The sequence below is a fragment of the Gopherus flavomarginatus genome, chromosome 7 (genome assembly GCF_025201925.1).
Source record: "Gopherus flavomarginatus isolate rGopFla2 chromosome 7, rGopFla2.mat.asm, whole genome shotgun sequence".
In the NCBI taxonomy this organism is placed as follows: Eukaryota; Metazoa; Chordata; order Testudines; family Testudinidae; genus Gopherus; species Gopherus flavomarginatus.
The window spans coordinates 61,369,063-61,383,566 of record NC_066623.1 but is presented as its reverse complement, the minus strand read 5'-3'; the positions used below and the strand labels follow the sequence as shown (position 1 = coordinate 61,383,566).

The following is a 14,504-nucleotide window of genomic DNA, read 5'->3' as shown; positions in this document are numbered from 1 at the left end:
TCTGCTATCCCTGAAAAGAGGAAGAAGAGCTCAGCAGAGAGGCACTGCAGTGGAGACTTTGTGTGGCTTCAGCCACCTGCTTCTAAATACTTGGTCCAGGAGGGGGAGAGAACAAAGAAGGTTTCTTGCTAATGCCCCAAAATGAAAGTGTACAAGTCAAGTTTAGGAGCAGAGAACCATGACTGACTGCTGGGTGGAGGCAATACCCTGCCCTCAGTCAAGAAAGGGAATGTGTCTATCACAGGCTATGCTACAGCTTTTAATTGCCTCTGAAAGCAGCAGATAGGAGTGGGGGAATAGCCTATAAGTAGCAGAATTGTGAGACACGGGGCTCCAGAAAGCTGTACTATATAGGATTTTTCCCATTATATATAAATTTAGTTATACATAATTTATATAAATTTAGTTTTCATTGCCTGTAGTTTGAGTCCACAATAGGTTACAGCAGTGGTCCCCAACGTGGTGCCCGTGGGCACCATGGTGCCCGCCAGGGCATTTGTGTGTGCCTACCTAGTGCCCAGCAGGAGAGAGAAGCCATGGCCCTGCGCCTGCCGGGGACGGAGAACTCAGGCTGCGGGCACAGTGTTCTCTGTTCCCGGCAGGTGCGGGGCCTGCCTATTGCCCCGCAGGGGAGAGAATCCAGGCCCCTGCAGCTGTTGGGGACAGAGTACTCCGGGACTGCAGGCACCGGTATTCTCTGTCCTCGCGGCTTCTCTCTGGATTCATATATTATGTAATATTAAATATTTTTTTTTAATATTATTTAATGTACAAATACAAAATAAGCCTTGAAAAATTGTTAGCGCCCGCCACAATCTTCTGAAAACATGAATGTACTACTGGTCACAAAAAGGTTGGGGACCACTGGATTACAGCATCAGTGGTGGTTCGCAAGAGATCAGCCCACTGCCTTCTCCCACTTTGCTAAAACAGGAGTAAGAACTTCCCAATATTATTAATAAGAGAAACCTTGAGGGAATTCTTAGCAGTATTCATGTATCACTTAAGCTCAGTGGCTGAGAGGATAGAAATTGTGCAAAATCTGTGTTCTCCCTCAGCTATACTTTTAGTTTAAAGTTGTTTTTTGTTTTATATACACATCTAATTACAAAATACAGTTTTCTGCATATTTGTTTCAGTGTACATGTGCAATAATTTAGTACAATACGCTATATTACACGTTATACTAAGATTAAGGAAACCAAAAATAGGGAGAAAAAGGAGCACTATACAGGAAACTAGAGGAAAAAATAGGACTGGATAGCTCAGATAGTTGGTAATGGAATAAAGTCTTTAAGCAATACATTACCAGTTTACATCCAGCCCAGGTTGATAATTACTGAACTGTACTGCTAATGATTTCTGTGGCTTATGGGAGGGGCTGTTTCATTTAGAATTAAACCCCTAAAATCAAGGGTGGTGGAGGCAAGGGGAAGCTTGTGACACTAAAGTTCTGTCCATAGCGCTTCATCTGAGACAGCACCTGATTACAAGCATGATATATCACATATTCTCTGGCCTTGGCTCTATTCATTAGCATTCAAACACACCTAGGAGTTCTGCTGGATTCCCTGCTTGCCTCTCCAAGTTAGTTTGGCTCCCCCTTGCAGCACGTCAGATACATGCTGGACTCGGAGGTTCTTTGTCCTTACTCATGGTGCCAAAATGCTGCCACTCCTACTAGAAAGGACAGATAACAGAAATCCTCTCGTCATACAAGTTATTTCACTGCTTACCTGTCAACATTGTAAGTTAATATCTGTTTAGATGAATGGGGTTTTTCATACTTCCGAGTTAACTTCAGAGCCAGCAAACATCTCTACATCAGCCTCAAACACTTCGCTTGGAGGTTTCTGTATCTGAGCCAGAGAAACCTAGCCCATGTTATTACCTCTCTAGGGACAGTTCTCTATAGAGCAAGGCAGCATATACTAGTAGCCAGCCAGTGGACAACCTAAATGGCTGTAAATCTGCAGTAAAAGGTGACAGTGTCATCTGGCACTGCAGCAGGGCCTATTTGCACAGTGCATTCTAAAGCAAAGGAAGAGATTCCCCTCACATCATCAGCTATTCAAGTTATAAAAGGTGTAGCCAATTGTTTGACTACACTCAAGGATCATTCTTAAAAGTGTTCCAGACCAAATAATCCAGTTTAGCTAAATATACTGTCTAAAGACAAAGCAGTACAATAAAAAGGAGACATGCATACCTTCCTGGGAAGCAAATGCTTGCAGCTGTGTGCTTCAAAGATACACATTTCAGCCAGTAGTAATGATTTTACAAGTTACAACTCTTTACACGTCACTTTAACCCACTAGTTTGTGCCAGCTTTGTCCTTGGTATCAACCTGTACTTTCCCATATTTTGTTTTGAATATTACACTCCATGTGTTGATGAGCCATGAAAGTAAATCCTAACTGTACATGATACAAAGGATTCATGCATCTTTGCTTTGCCATGTTTCCTATTTTCTAATTGTAAAGCCGATTTCAGCTTTGACAAGCGTAATAGGATATTTGACATGGGTGAACAGAATTGTGGGGAGAGCACAATACTTAACGTAGCTTCCCAACACATATATAATGATGTTCATTATATTAATACCGTGCTCATAATATCTATTAATGTAATGTAGTGTATTCTACACCTCACTAGGTATTGGCTAACACAGTCCTATGATTTCAAACCTCTGCTTCTGTCCATTCAGTGCAATCATGGTCTGAAGCAGCAATGACTAGAAACCCTTGCAATTCTGAAGAATTGATGATATCTGTCCCACATGCTCTTTTACACCCTGGAAACAATAAAGAGATGTTTTCTCCCAAAATTTCTCATACCTCCGATGGACAAATGCTAAACCTAAAAGGAAACAGCCATGCTCAAGAATCCAAACATCATACAGAGACAAAACATGTTAAGTCTTGTGAACAGAACACTTTATTAAGAACAAAGTATACAGACTGTGGTACTCTGTAGTAAGGACTATATTACATAATATCATCACTAGTCCTAAACAATTTGTTTCAAGCTACTGTGAACAAGTAGAATGATAAACAGACTTCTGTATTAGTATCAAAGAAATTCCAGAAGGAAACATGCACATTTCTGTAGAGTATAAGAAAGACTTCAATAACCACCACGCCCCCTTCCTTGGCCCCCATACCCACCTCCATAATTACCTCTATTCCCACCACCTTGGTACCCTCTATATCCCCCACCCGAGCCTCGATACCCTCCCCCAGACCCTCTATATCCCCCACCACCTCTATAACCTCCCCCAGAACCACCTTGGTATCCTCTTCCTCCAGAACCACCTCGGTATGAGTTATAGCCTCCACCACCATAGCCTCCACCTCTGTAGCCAGAGCCACGCTGGTTAACTCCCCGTCCTCTAAAACCACCTCCATTGTCATATCGAGCCATTTTGGGTGGACGAGGACCATCTCCAAACCTAGGAAAGAAAAGTTTTAAGAATAAATTAATTTAAACACCCACAACTTTATAAAAACTCCCACTTCTCCTATGCAGCTGAGCAATATGCTCAAATCCCACACCCAACTTCGACATTTGCTCCTTGTAAAGCTTCATTGAAGAGCAGCCTGGAGTGATCTCATCTGGTCCAGGACCACACCCATTCTGAAAAAATTCTAAAGCTGAGATAAAATTGTCCACTGACGTGGACTTTGTCAAAAACAACCACTCATAGGTAGGGGCGGCAGTTTTCAGCTTATGTCAGAAGTGCTGGGCTCTCTATTTTGCCCCTCATGATATGTTTAAGAAAAAACAGAAGTTGGTCCCTCATTTTGATCAGTTACCTATGCGCCATACAGCTGAGTCTCCGTCACTTTTATTAAATTATCTACATCAGAAATAAGGAATGAACAGGTTATTAGAGGCAGGGCTGCCTGACATGTCCCACTCACTATAAGACTATTTTCAATTGTTTACAACTTTGCCAAAGTCCCATTATGGGGCTGAAGTTTTCCATGCCAGCCAATTGCCTCAGGCTGAATTTCAACCAAAGTGGTTCAGCCGTTTCCGTTTGAGGCTACTGCTAACAAAGGTCCAATGATACAAAGAAAGCAGAGTTTCTGTTCTGCTTATATAACAGCAGAATAATTAACATGAAAAAGTCTCTGAAGTCACTAACATTTAGGCCTGTAAATTCACCCAGCATTTGAGAAAATAATAGGAGACGGCCTGCAGGAGAAGGAAGAGCAGACTGGAAATAGGATGTGCTTGATATAGTTAGGGAAGGAGTGGGGGTGGGGTGGAGGAGAAAGAGTCAGCCTGTTCCTCAACGCACAAAAGATACTGAAACAGGAACTCCCCCCCATGCAGCCCTTCAACAGCGGTACTAGGACTGATACTGAAGCAGAGAAAAGATTCTTTATTAGAACTTTCATGTGTATACATCACAGAGCTCTACAGCTCCCTTTCCCCTATACACAGCCATGTTTACCAGTGGTATGGAAAAGCACAAATAGGTATTGTATTATGAGAAGTGGTGAGACTCGTGTGGACTGACACCAACTATTTTCAGATATTTTTGTAAAAACTGCAAAAGTGGTTCTTGCTGTCTATAATGGTTTGCTGTACTGAGCAACACAGGTACAGTTTATAGTGGTTTAGGAGCCTGGAGCACTTCTTTGATTTCTATCATTCTTTATACAGACTGGATGAGGAGCTTCAGAACCCATTCTCTACAAGAAAAATCCCAACCCTGATGTGTGCTTTGCCCTCACTGAATCTGACTAATGGCAGAGTAGAGTAGAGTAGAGTAGAGTAGTGTTTTCTGCTCTTAGGCAGCCATTAGGACCAAGGGGGAATCCTAGCACCACACAGTCTGAATAGATAAGCACTCAAGAACTGATGGACTGATCTCTTCAGGAAGAGTATTTGTGGTAGAATGGAGAAGTCAAACACTATCAACCAAATACATTTCTCTCCTTGCCTGTAATTCAACCATTACTATATCTCCAGAGATTTGGGGAAAGTCATCTTTACATCTTAAATCTGTTCTGTATAATGAGCAACACAAATTGATGTGAAGGGTATGAAATTGCAGGCAATCTAAATAGCCTTGAGTAGGTGGAAAACACACATGCTCGGAGTATGTAAAATTCAGTAAATTCAGTTAATGCCCACCACTGCAAATCCAAATTAACTCTACAGCTGCCAGAATGTTCAAACCATATGACGTACACACCAGGGTACCATGGCCTCTTGGATTACAACTACCATATTCTGAATTTGACAGTAGGGTTAAATTGAAATTAACTTGTTCAAACACTTCATACCAAGATCATTCTTCTGGTGTGAAGTTTATTGCAGGCCAGTGAAACGGTTACTCTCTGCAGAGTAACCATCTGTGCATACCAAGTTGCTATAGTTTAACTATACTCTCCCAGGTTTTTGAAAGATTTCTACTTCAGGCCCTCAGGGTTGTGTTATTTCAGTTTCCTGGAACTGCTATTCCTTATTTTTTACAATTCTGCCACTAATGGGAGAGTGACATGTGGCCTGGGGAAGGAATTACAGTCAGTATACTTTGTATGTGACGGTGTGCATTTCCTAAACAGTTCAAAGGCATGCATGAATAGACCAGCCCCCACAATTCGTTTGTGAAATCCAGAAGATCCTTGGTATATGCTGTATCACAGGATAGCCAATCACACCAAACCTCATTAACTTAACTATAGGAGCCATCATTTTACTCTTTTTGTCATCCTCCATCAACCTGCAACTTCACTGCTTGCACAGTTTCTTAGAAAGATTTTCCGACATTATGATTCACTGAAAATATGAGTATATAAAAACTTCAACACTCATCTACATCAGGCAGCCTGCTTCCAAACTAAATCCCACAACAGGAGTTCTTGCTGACACAGGAGTTCAGAGACACATTTTGGCCTTTGGCATGTTTCGGCTTTCCAAGTTACCAGGAATGTTTTCCTACTCCAAGGATCCAGCTGTATACGTGAACAGATTGGCACTAACCTTGTGTTTCCTGCCATGAGGTTGATGCCAGCCGCTGAAGGCCTGGAGATTTGGCGGATCACATTCAGCATTCGCTCATTCACTGGGTCCAGCTGGCTAATGATTTCAGGATCTTTAGTTACTTCAACAACAAGAGCTTCCATTGCTGCACGTAGGGCAGTGACACAGGCAGCTGCATCATGAGACATCCGCAATTTAATCCTAGAGCAGGAAAAACAATTTCAAAATGAAGATCTCTCTAGATACAGAGCATCATAGCCTACAGGAGAGAGGCTATAGAGAACAATGTTCCATAGAGCAGGTGTTCAGTGTGTCTAGTGCCAACCACCACAGAAAACACTAAGAACTTCAAAGTTAAGAGTATGGGTAACACCCTAACAATGGGAAATGCCGCCATCTGGAACCGAAAAAGTATGATTGGCAACATCTGAGATTCCCCAGCACTGAGAGAAAATCAGAAGCCAATCAGAACAGCTGTTACATTTTTGACTTCCTGCTCTTTGGACCTGGAACGCTTCAGGTACTACCAGTTACTACTCCATTACCCTCTGGGATTAAAAGATGCCAAAATGTTAAAGCAGGCTCAAAAATACAAGGGCTCTTCAAGGCCCTGTTAAGGACACAAAGATGTCATCAAAAACTACCCGCCATCCCATAGTATCAGCTTTGACAAATGTTAGTGAACTATGCCTCAACTCTAAGAAGTGGGTAGGCATTAACTTCATTGTAAAGACTGTCTTTTTACCTGTTTCCCAATTACTTGCGAAAGGTCACAGGAAGTCAGTAGCAGAACCAGCACTCCTGACCCAGAACTGTGTCTTAACAATGAGGTTATCCTTCCTCCTGCTTGTCTATGAGGCGGTGACCCAAATTCTACACTGCCTCTAATTCAGATCTGTTCTCAGGGAAAGTAGCTTTTGTGGAATCCAGCCAATGCCTCATGTTTTCAATTTAGGAACATAATCTACAGAAAAAAACAGGAGCTGCCAAAATAAACTCTTCCCCCATCCTTACACAGACCAATGATAATGCTCTGATGAAATTCATCTGTTACTGCACAGCCTGACCTACATTTCCCATTCTAAACATACTTATAGCTATGTTACCAGCTGTTTCTCCTCACAGTTATCCATGATCAACTAGGAAGTTCATACCAGTCATCCACCAGAATGATCTCTCCATCAGATAAGACTTTCTTTGAGGCAAACAGAAGCAGCTGCAGCGGGCTCACCAAGGTCATTCCTTTGGCAGAGATAGCTCGTGTTCGGATCTGCAGGTAGAAGAGGAATATGGTTTCCCATCTGAAGAACTAAGAGACGGCTCTTTCTTCCACTGGCCATGGAAACTAACCATTTTTTTTTTTTTTTTTTTTTTTTTACACAAACAGGATAATCCCAGGGAGATTGTATTTATTACTAATCCATTGAGAGGGAGAGCTCGTCAGATCAGGACAGATGCTGTGAATTCAGCTTTGGTTGCTTGAAACAAATTCATTACCATTTAAAAGCTGTGAAATGAATTCTGTGGTCTCAATGCAGTTCCTAAGGAACAGGTGTAACTTTACAAAAAACAAGTTTTGTCAGTCTCAGCAGAATGCCCCAGCATCAGATGGTCTGGGATGCTGCACTCTGGCAGGGCACTCTAGGAGAAGCTTGCAATCTGTTCTTTGGATAGTCAGGGAGCCATATATTCCTGGTGATTACACAACTGTCCCACAACTGCAGATTTGTAAATTCCTGCATAACTGTGCTAAAACTCTAGGCTTTTGTTTATATAAACTAAAACCTGAACATGGTATTTGTTGAGAATACCTTCAAAACAGGATCTGGCATAAATCAATTCAGTGACATCTGCTGAACTCTGCAGACAGACTGAGACAATGGCTCTAACTATGTGAACTGCCCTATTCATTTCAACAGTGTGTTAGAAAGCCCAGTTACAGTTAGAGATCAGCGATAAGTATATCGTTGCCTATTTGTCACTGCTGGCTGTTGTGGCAGATATTGGGATGGAGTGCAGTGAGGCAGCCTGATGTTATCCAGGGTTGCTAGAGTGACAGGAGCAAGGAATTAATGCCTGCAGCCCCCCAAAATCTGTAATTCTCTCTCCCTCCCCTTTTTGCGCAGGAGTGAAGAGGAGATGGAATCCCCTCCACAGCACCAAAAGACTCAAATGCATTCTGGTAACAAAACACAAGCTACTTGCCCTCACCTTCATGGGTGCCACAGGCCATAGCTGTCCCCGTTCAGCTCCCTAAACCTCCATCATGTCCCTTGACTCTATAAAGCAGTTACTTGTCAATACAAAAATATGCAGCATGCTGAACATTTGGGGACTGTGCACGTGATAAAATAGATGAACATGGAATTCTGAACCAACTGACCTTGAGCAGGGAACAGCAAGAGGAGAGGACTAATTCCAGGCTTTTTTGCCATACAACAGAAGAGCCTTGGAATACAGGATTTCAGGGCTGCAATACACTGTTTCACTAGCACTAACATTTTCATTAAAGAAATAAAACAGTGCCAGAGAGGCTCCTTTTGAAATGAAGAATGGGCATAAAGTTTGGTAATCTTATAGAAGAAGGTATTGCACGATTCTCTTTACCTTTTCACCAAAAACAAAGAAAGGAGATGGATACTTCATGTCCTGGCTGCTGAAAGGACAGTTGACAGATGACTTGTGGATAAGTGCATTGCGCCCCTCAGTGGTAAGAATTTTCCTCTTCTCCTTGTGATAGCAGACATTAGGGTATACACCAAAAGCAAGCAGGGAGATCACAACATCTAGATTGTTATCTGGTCCAGTATTGTTAAATATCTGAGTCATCAAACACTCTGTTGACAGAGAACAGAAAACAGGCTACTTTCCAGATCTTGCATAGTGCAGTGCAACTAAGTTATTCAGGATCTTTGATCTGAAGATTTACTGACTCAACTATTTATTTAGGCATTGGTTCTCAAGACATCTCTGCCCTTAGAAAAGGCCATTTGAATGCTGCATCATAACATTAAAGAACTGTATTTGTAATGAGTAAAACTGTACACATTCTCTATTATTCAATGAGAAAAGAGCTAAAAAATAAACTACAAATTGGAGAAGTCATTCCCCTTCCCACATTTTCAAGAACAAGGACATAAAAGCTTGTCCAGGAATAGCTGTATCACATCTTTTCTTCATTTGTTTTGAAGACATAGGACCTCCCGAAGTGGTCAGGTTGGATGTTGTAATAGTGCTTGTCACAACAAACCTGGAGTCCCAGGTTGGGGGTTGTTGGGTCATCCAGCCCAGAAAGACAATTATTGTAGCATTTATCCCTGAGAGCAGAGGGAGAAAGACAGACTATTGGATATTAAGAAAACGAAAGGGAGAGCAACACACTTTGGATTCCCATCAACTTTTTAACATGGAAAAAAACTTGCAGAGATAATCGAATCTAGAACCTGTCCCATCTTTAGGGAACACTGTAAAGCCTTCCTCTTAAAAAAAAAAAAAAAAAAAAAAAAAAAAAAAAAAAGGGCTTTTCTTCCACTACAAGAATGGAAACTCTCTGCATTGACTCCTAATCGAAAGACCACAACCCAAGCATACTCCTCAAACAAAGTCAACCTTACAAGAACAAAATAAATGTAAACCGCCCCAAACCCTACCCCAATCAAAGTTTTTACCTTGAAAATGGGTGAGAGGCAAGGACCCCTGAAGTCCACTAGGGATCTGGCCATTGCTATTACTTTTATGCAGAAGGCACTAAAATTTACTAGATTTCAAGTTGACAACGTCTCTATAAATGCAGCCTAATTTGGATACTTACAGGTACCTTCCTTAAATTTGGTCTTCTCTCTGAATAGACTTCATTTGAAAGAAAATCTGACTTCATGTCATTTGCACATGGCTGTGTTAAGTCATGTCTTGCTCAATCTTATATTGATAACTAGCTGAGAGATTTTGCTATGTATTGTAATATTCCCACTGTAATGGAAATGAAAACTCAAATACGAAGAATTCTAAGCTAACATGCTATGTAGTGAAGATCTAAACACAAGCCCAGAAAACTACAGAGCAGGAAAGGCAATGTTCAGATCTTGTGGGGAGGTAATGCCCTGAGTGATTCCCTTAAGATAATACAACAGCTATGCCAAGTGATTTTGAAAGGGCAGTCTCTAGCTCTTCTCATCCAGAAGGAATATCATTGCAATATATATGGCAGAGGTAAGAGGCAGAGAAGTATGAGAAGCAAAACCATGGAGGTGGATCTGAAAAGACAACTACCACTTTAAGGTCAAATTCCTCATAACCTTGCCCTCCAGAATTTACCACCACTGCAGTGCTAAATTCACATGCAGTTGTAGGGCTTGTTTACACTGTGCATTAGTCCACACTAGAGTGTTGTAAGTTCTAGTGTGCACTAGGGTGTTGCACACTGATTGGTCTGCATGGACCCTGCTGGCACACCCTAAGTTCCCTAGTGCTCATTAACATAGTCCCAATGTACGCACTAATGCACAGTGTAGACAAGTCCTTAAATTGCTCTCAGCCAGGAGAGGCAGAATGCATGCAGCAACACTCAGGTGGAGGCTGCTTTAACAGCACAACAGTGCTGGGGCAAACTCACTATGGTCCCACATACCATGTATTCACCATTACTGGGCTATTAGCCAGCCAACAGGTTGGAAACCTATCCCTCAACTCAAAAATAGAAGAGGACAATACTGAAATGACTACTTCCATGGAGTATTACCTTCTGGAAAGCCAGAATTGATAAGAATATCTTTAAGCTGGACTTTAGCTTCCCAAGTCATCCTGAGTGTAGCCATGTTGAGCCTTTTGTGTTCACAGAATCGTATTTCTGCATCTTCACCGCCCATTCTAAAAAGGAAACAATCAAGACAGACTCACGTGGACTCAAGAAGATCTACACAAGAGAAGAATAGTGCCACAAACGGAAACTTAACACAGCCATTTGGCTATCTAGTCAGGTCACAGTTAGTTGCTCACCCAGTATTACCCTTAATCTTCCATCAAGTTCTGTGCTAAGCCAACATACCTTGCGTCATCCCAGGCCTGGAAGACTGAAAGCAAGGCTACATGATCTGAAAACCTGTTCCCCGCAAAATTCCTATGGACGTAACCCAGCCGTTTACCCTCACTGATGAAAGGCTCAGGGAAGCAGGTGGCAGCAGAGATGGTACACACAGCATCTCCTACACTGAAACAAAAACCATAGAAATATTTATGACTGGGTTTGTTCCTAGTCTTGTTGCCAGCAGCTGTTACAGGCCCACTGACATGAGTAAAAACTTCCTGCTTAAGGACATGGGCCTCATTACCTCAGTCGTTAGTCTTAGAGAGACTTCTTTATAGCAGCTCTTCTCATAATAAGGACATTAATTAGATCAAATGACAGTGGCTGGAATTTCACAGCACATTCATGAATATTATGCCTTTCCCCTCCCCCATCTGTTCTCGCAATCCTGTTCACCACCCTCTTCCAGATAATGGGCTCTCCAACACCACCACTCATGATTAAAACTAATGCCCGCATACCTCTATTGATGAATATTCAGTCCCATGGTTCTTTTCACCTTGTCTCTCAAATACTAACTGCCCACATCTCCCCAACCACAGTTCACTCCGATCTTACAAGTGTTCAGTGTCCCATTCCCTCACTTCATAAATATTCAGTCTCTACTGGTGCCATTCAGTTCCTCCTTAGCTCATGAATATTTGGCTCCCCACACCCAGTGATGTTATTTGTCTCCTAATCTCATGAATATGCAGTTCCCTCCCCTTCCCCTCCACGCCACTGTCACGGAGTCCCCGGGCGATGCTCTGGAACTGCTCCCCACCAGGCCAGTCAGGACTTTGGGGAGCCTCCTTTCCCTTGGAGCAGACTTGTTTAGGGCAAGAAGCTCACACGGCTTCACCTCCTGGGTCTCTCCTTGGAGCATTTAGCATCCTCTGCCCCTCCGTGCGCTTCCCACAGCGAGTCCACCCCAGCGGGGTCCTGGGGAAGCCACCGGGTTCTGCACCCCCACTTTGCAGTCAGACGTGACGCTTAGCCAGCCAGTAAAACAGAGGTTTATTCGATGACAGGAACAGGGTTTAAAACAGAGCTTGTAGATACAGCGAACCGGACCCCTCGGCTGGGTCCATTCTGGGGGGGGTAGTGAGCCAGACCCCCAGGTCTGCCCTCCACCCTTGACCCCAGCCAGCTCCAGACTAACAACCCCTCCCAGCCCCTGCTCTCTCCTCAGCCCCTTTCCCGGGCCAGGAGGTCACCTGATCCCTTTGTCTCCAACACCTTCAGCTGGCACCTTTGCAGAGGAGGGGCCCAGGCCATCAGTTGCTAGGAGACAGAGTGTCAGGCATTTAGGTGCCCTGGCCCTTTGCTCTGCCAGATACTTAAGAACTGCCATGGGGACACTGAGGCACCAACACAGTACTCAGAGAAAACATTAAGAACTTTCCAAGTTCGTCACATCTCTCCCCCCTTCGAGACCGAACTGAGCGAGGTCACTCCTGCCAGTGACCTGGGGAAGTTCGAACCCACCAACGTTCCCATGGACGCCCCTGCATCTCTCCCATTCTTCGGTGTGAGTTACACCAGGACAGTCCAGTCTCACGCCCTCCCTTAGGTCGGGTGTGCTCGATGGCACTTGCGGGCCGCATGTGGGAAGGTTTATGCGGCTTGAACCCTTTTGCTACCTCCCTTTGTCTCCAACACCTTCAGCTGGCACCTTTGCAGAGGAGGGGCCCAGGCCATCAGTTGCTAGGAGACAGAGTGTCAGGCATTTAGGTGCCCTGGCCCTTTGCTCTGCCAAATACTTAAGAACTGCCATGGGGACACTGAGGCACCAACACAGTACTCAGAAAAAACATTAAGAACTTTCCAAGTTCGTCACAGCCACCACCCACAGTGCCATTCACAGCCCATCTGGGTGCCTCTTTTTTTGACATTATTGGATGCCTGAAGACTCAAGAACACAGGGCAAGACAGCAAAGAATCACTGATACTGAGGAACTTACTAGAAAATGCAGCCCATGATCATCATCTTGCCCAGACGAGGTTCAATGGGGAGTTTAGCAAGGATTCTCCCAAGAGGTGTCAACTCATCATTAGAATCCAGGGCATCCAGCTCTGAAACAAGCCATTAACTGATCAACAAAGATGGTTCTGGCAGTTGCCTATGGCTAGTCTACATTGGCAACGCTGAAGCGCTGCCACATCAGTACTTTAACGTGCCTTGTGTGGTCGTAGCAGAGTGCTGGGAGAGAGCTCCCAGCACTCTAAAATAACCCACCTCCACAAGGGGTGTAGCTACCAGCGCTGGGAGCGTGGCTACCAGGGCTGGTGCACTGGCTATACCAGCACTTTACAGCACTGAAACTTGCTGCGCTCGGAGGGGTGTGTTTTTTGAAGTGCTGTAAATTGCCAGTGTAGACAAGCCCAAAGTCAAACCAAGGATTTAATTAGCCCTTGGAGGACAGATTAGTTTAAATACTTTAACGATGATGTTCACCCAAGTATTCTGAAGGAACTCGTATGAAATTGCAGAACTACTAACTGTGATACACAACCTTTGCTTAAATCAGCCTCTGTAACCAGACAACTGGAGAGTAACTACTGTAACACCAATTTTCAAAAAAGGGCTCCAGAGGCGATCTGGCAATTACAGGCCAGTAAGCCTAACTTCAGTAACAAGCAAATTAGTTGAAACTACAGGAAAGGACAGAATGACTGGACACATGCATCCGACGAAGTAGGTATTCACCCATGAAAGCTCATGCTCCAATACGTATGTTAGTCTAAAGGTGCCACAGGACTCTTTGCTGCTTTTACAGATCCAGACTAACACGGCTACCCCTTTGATACTGGACACAGATAAATACATTATGTTGGGGAAAAGTCAACACAGCTTTGTAAAGGGAAATCGTGCCTCAACAATCAGAATTCCTTGAGGGTATCAACAAGCCTGAAGACAAGGGAGATCCAGTCAAAACACCCTACTTGGGCTTTCAGAAAGCCTTTGACAAGTTCCTTACCAAAGACTCTTAAGTAAACTAAGCCGTCATGGGATAAGAGGAAAGTCCTCTCCTGGATCAATAACTTGTTAAAAGATAGGAAACAAAGGGTAGGAATATATAGTCAGTTTTCACAACGCAGAGAGGTAAATAGTGAGGGCTACCTAAGGATCTGTAGTGACCACCTGTACTGTTCAACATATTCAGAAGTGATCTGGAAAGGGGCGTGAACAGTCAGGTGGCAAAATTTGAAACTATGGTACTCAAGATAGTTAAGTCCAAAGCTGACTGCCATGAGTTACAAAGGGATCTCACAAAACTGGGTGAGACCAGGCAGCATAGAAGTGCAAAATAATTATAACAGAATCCATCAACCTAGATCAGACTTGTTTTGAACCAGTCTCCTAAATGCTGTAATGCAGTGGACTCAGTTGCATCTCATATATATGAGTCTCACAGCTGAAGATACAGTAGTAGCCAGT

At 43.4% G+C, this 14,504-nt stretch overlaps 1 protein-coding gene across 2 annotated transcripts in view; it reads right to left on the bottom strand.

Moving 5' to 3' along the window:
• Positions 1-2,919: 2,919 nt before the first annotated feature.
• DHX9 (DExH-box helicase 9) overlaps positions 2,920-14,504 on the bottom strand; it is a 41,891-nt gene continuing 30,306 nt past the window's right edge. For both annotated transcript variants that reach the window (XM_050963565.1, XM_050963566.1), the window contains 7 exons: positions 13,027-13,138; positions 11,045-11,206; positions 10,739-10,866; positions 8,608-8,837; positions 7,155-7,270; positions 6,001-6,201; positions 2,920-3,451 (listed from right to left, as the gene is read on the bottom strand). In XM_050963565.1, coding sequence (XP_050819522.1) covers positions 3,127-3,451; positions 6,001-6,201; positions 7,155-7,270; positions 8,608-8,837; positions 10,739-10,866; positions 11,045-11,206; positions 13,027-13,138 — 1,274 coding nt within the window. In that variant the 3' untranslated portion in view covers positions 2,920-3,126. The remainder of the gene's footprint in view (positions 3,452-6,000; positions 6,202-7,154; positions 7,271-8,607; positions 8,838-10,738; positions 10,867-11,044; positions 11,207-13,026; positions 13,139-14,504) is intronic.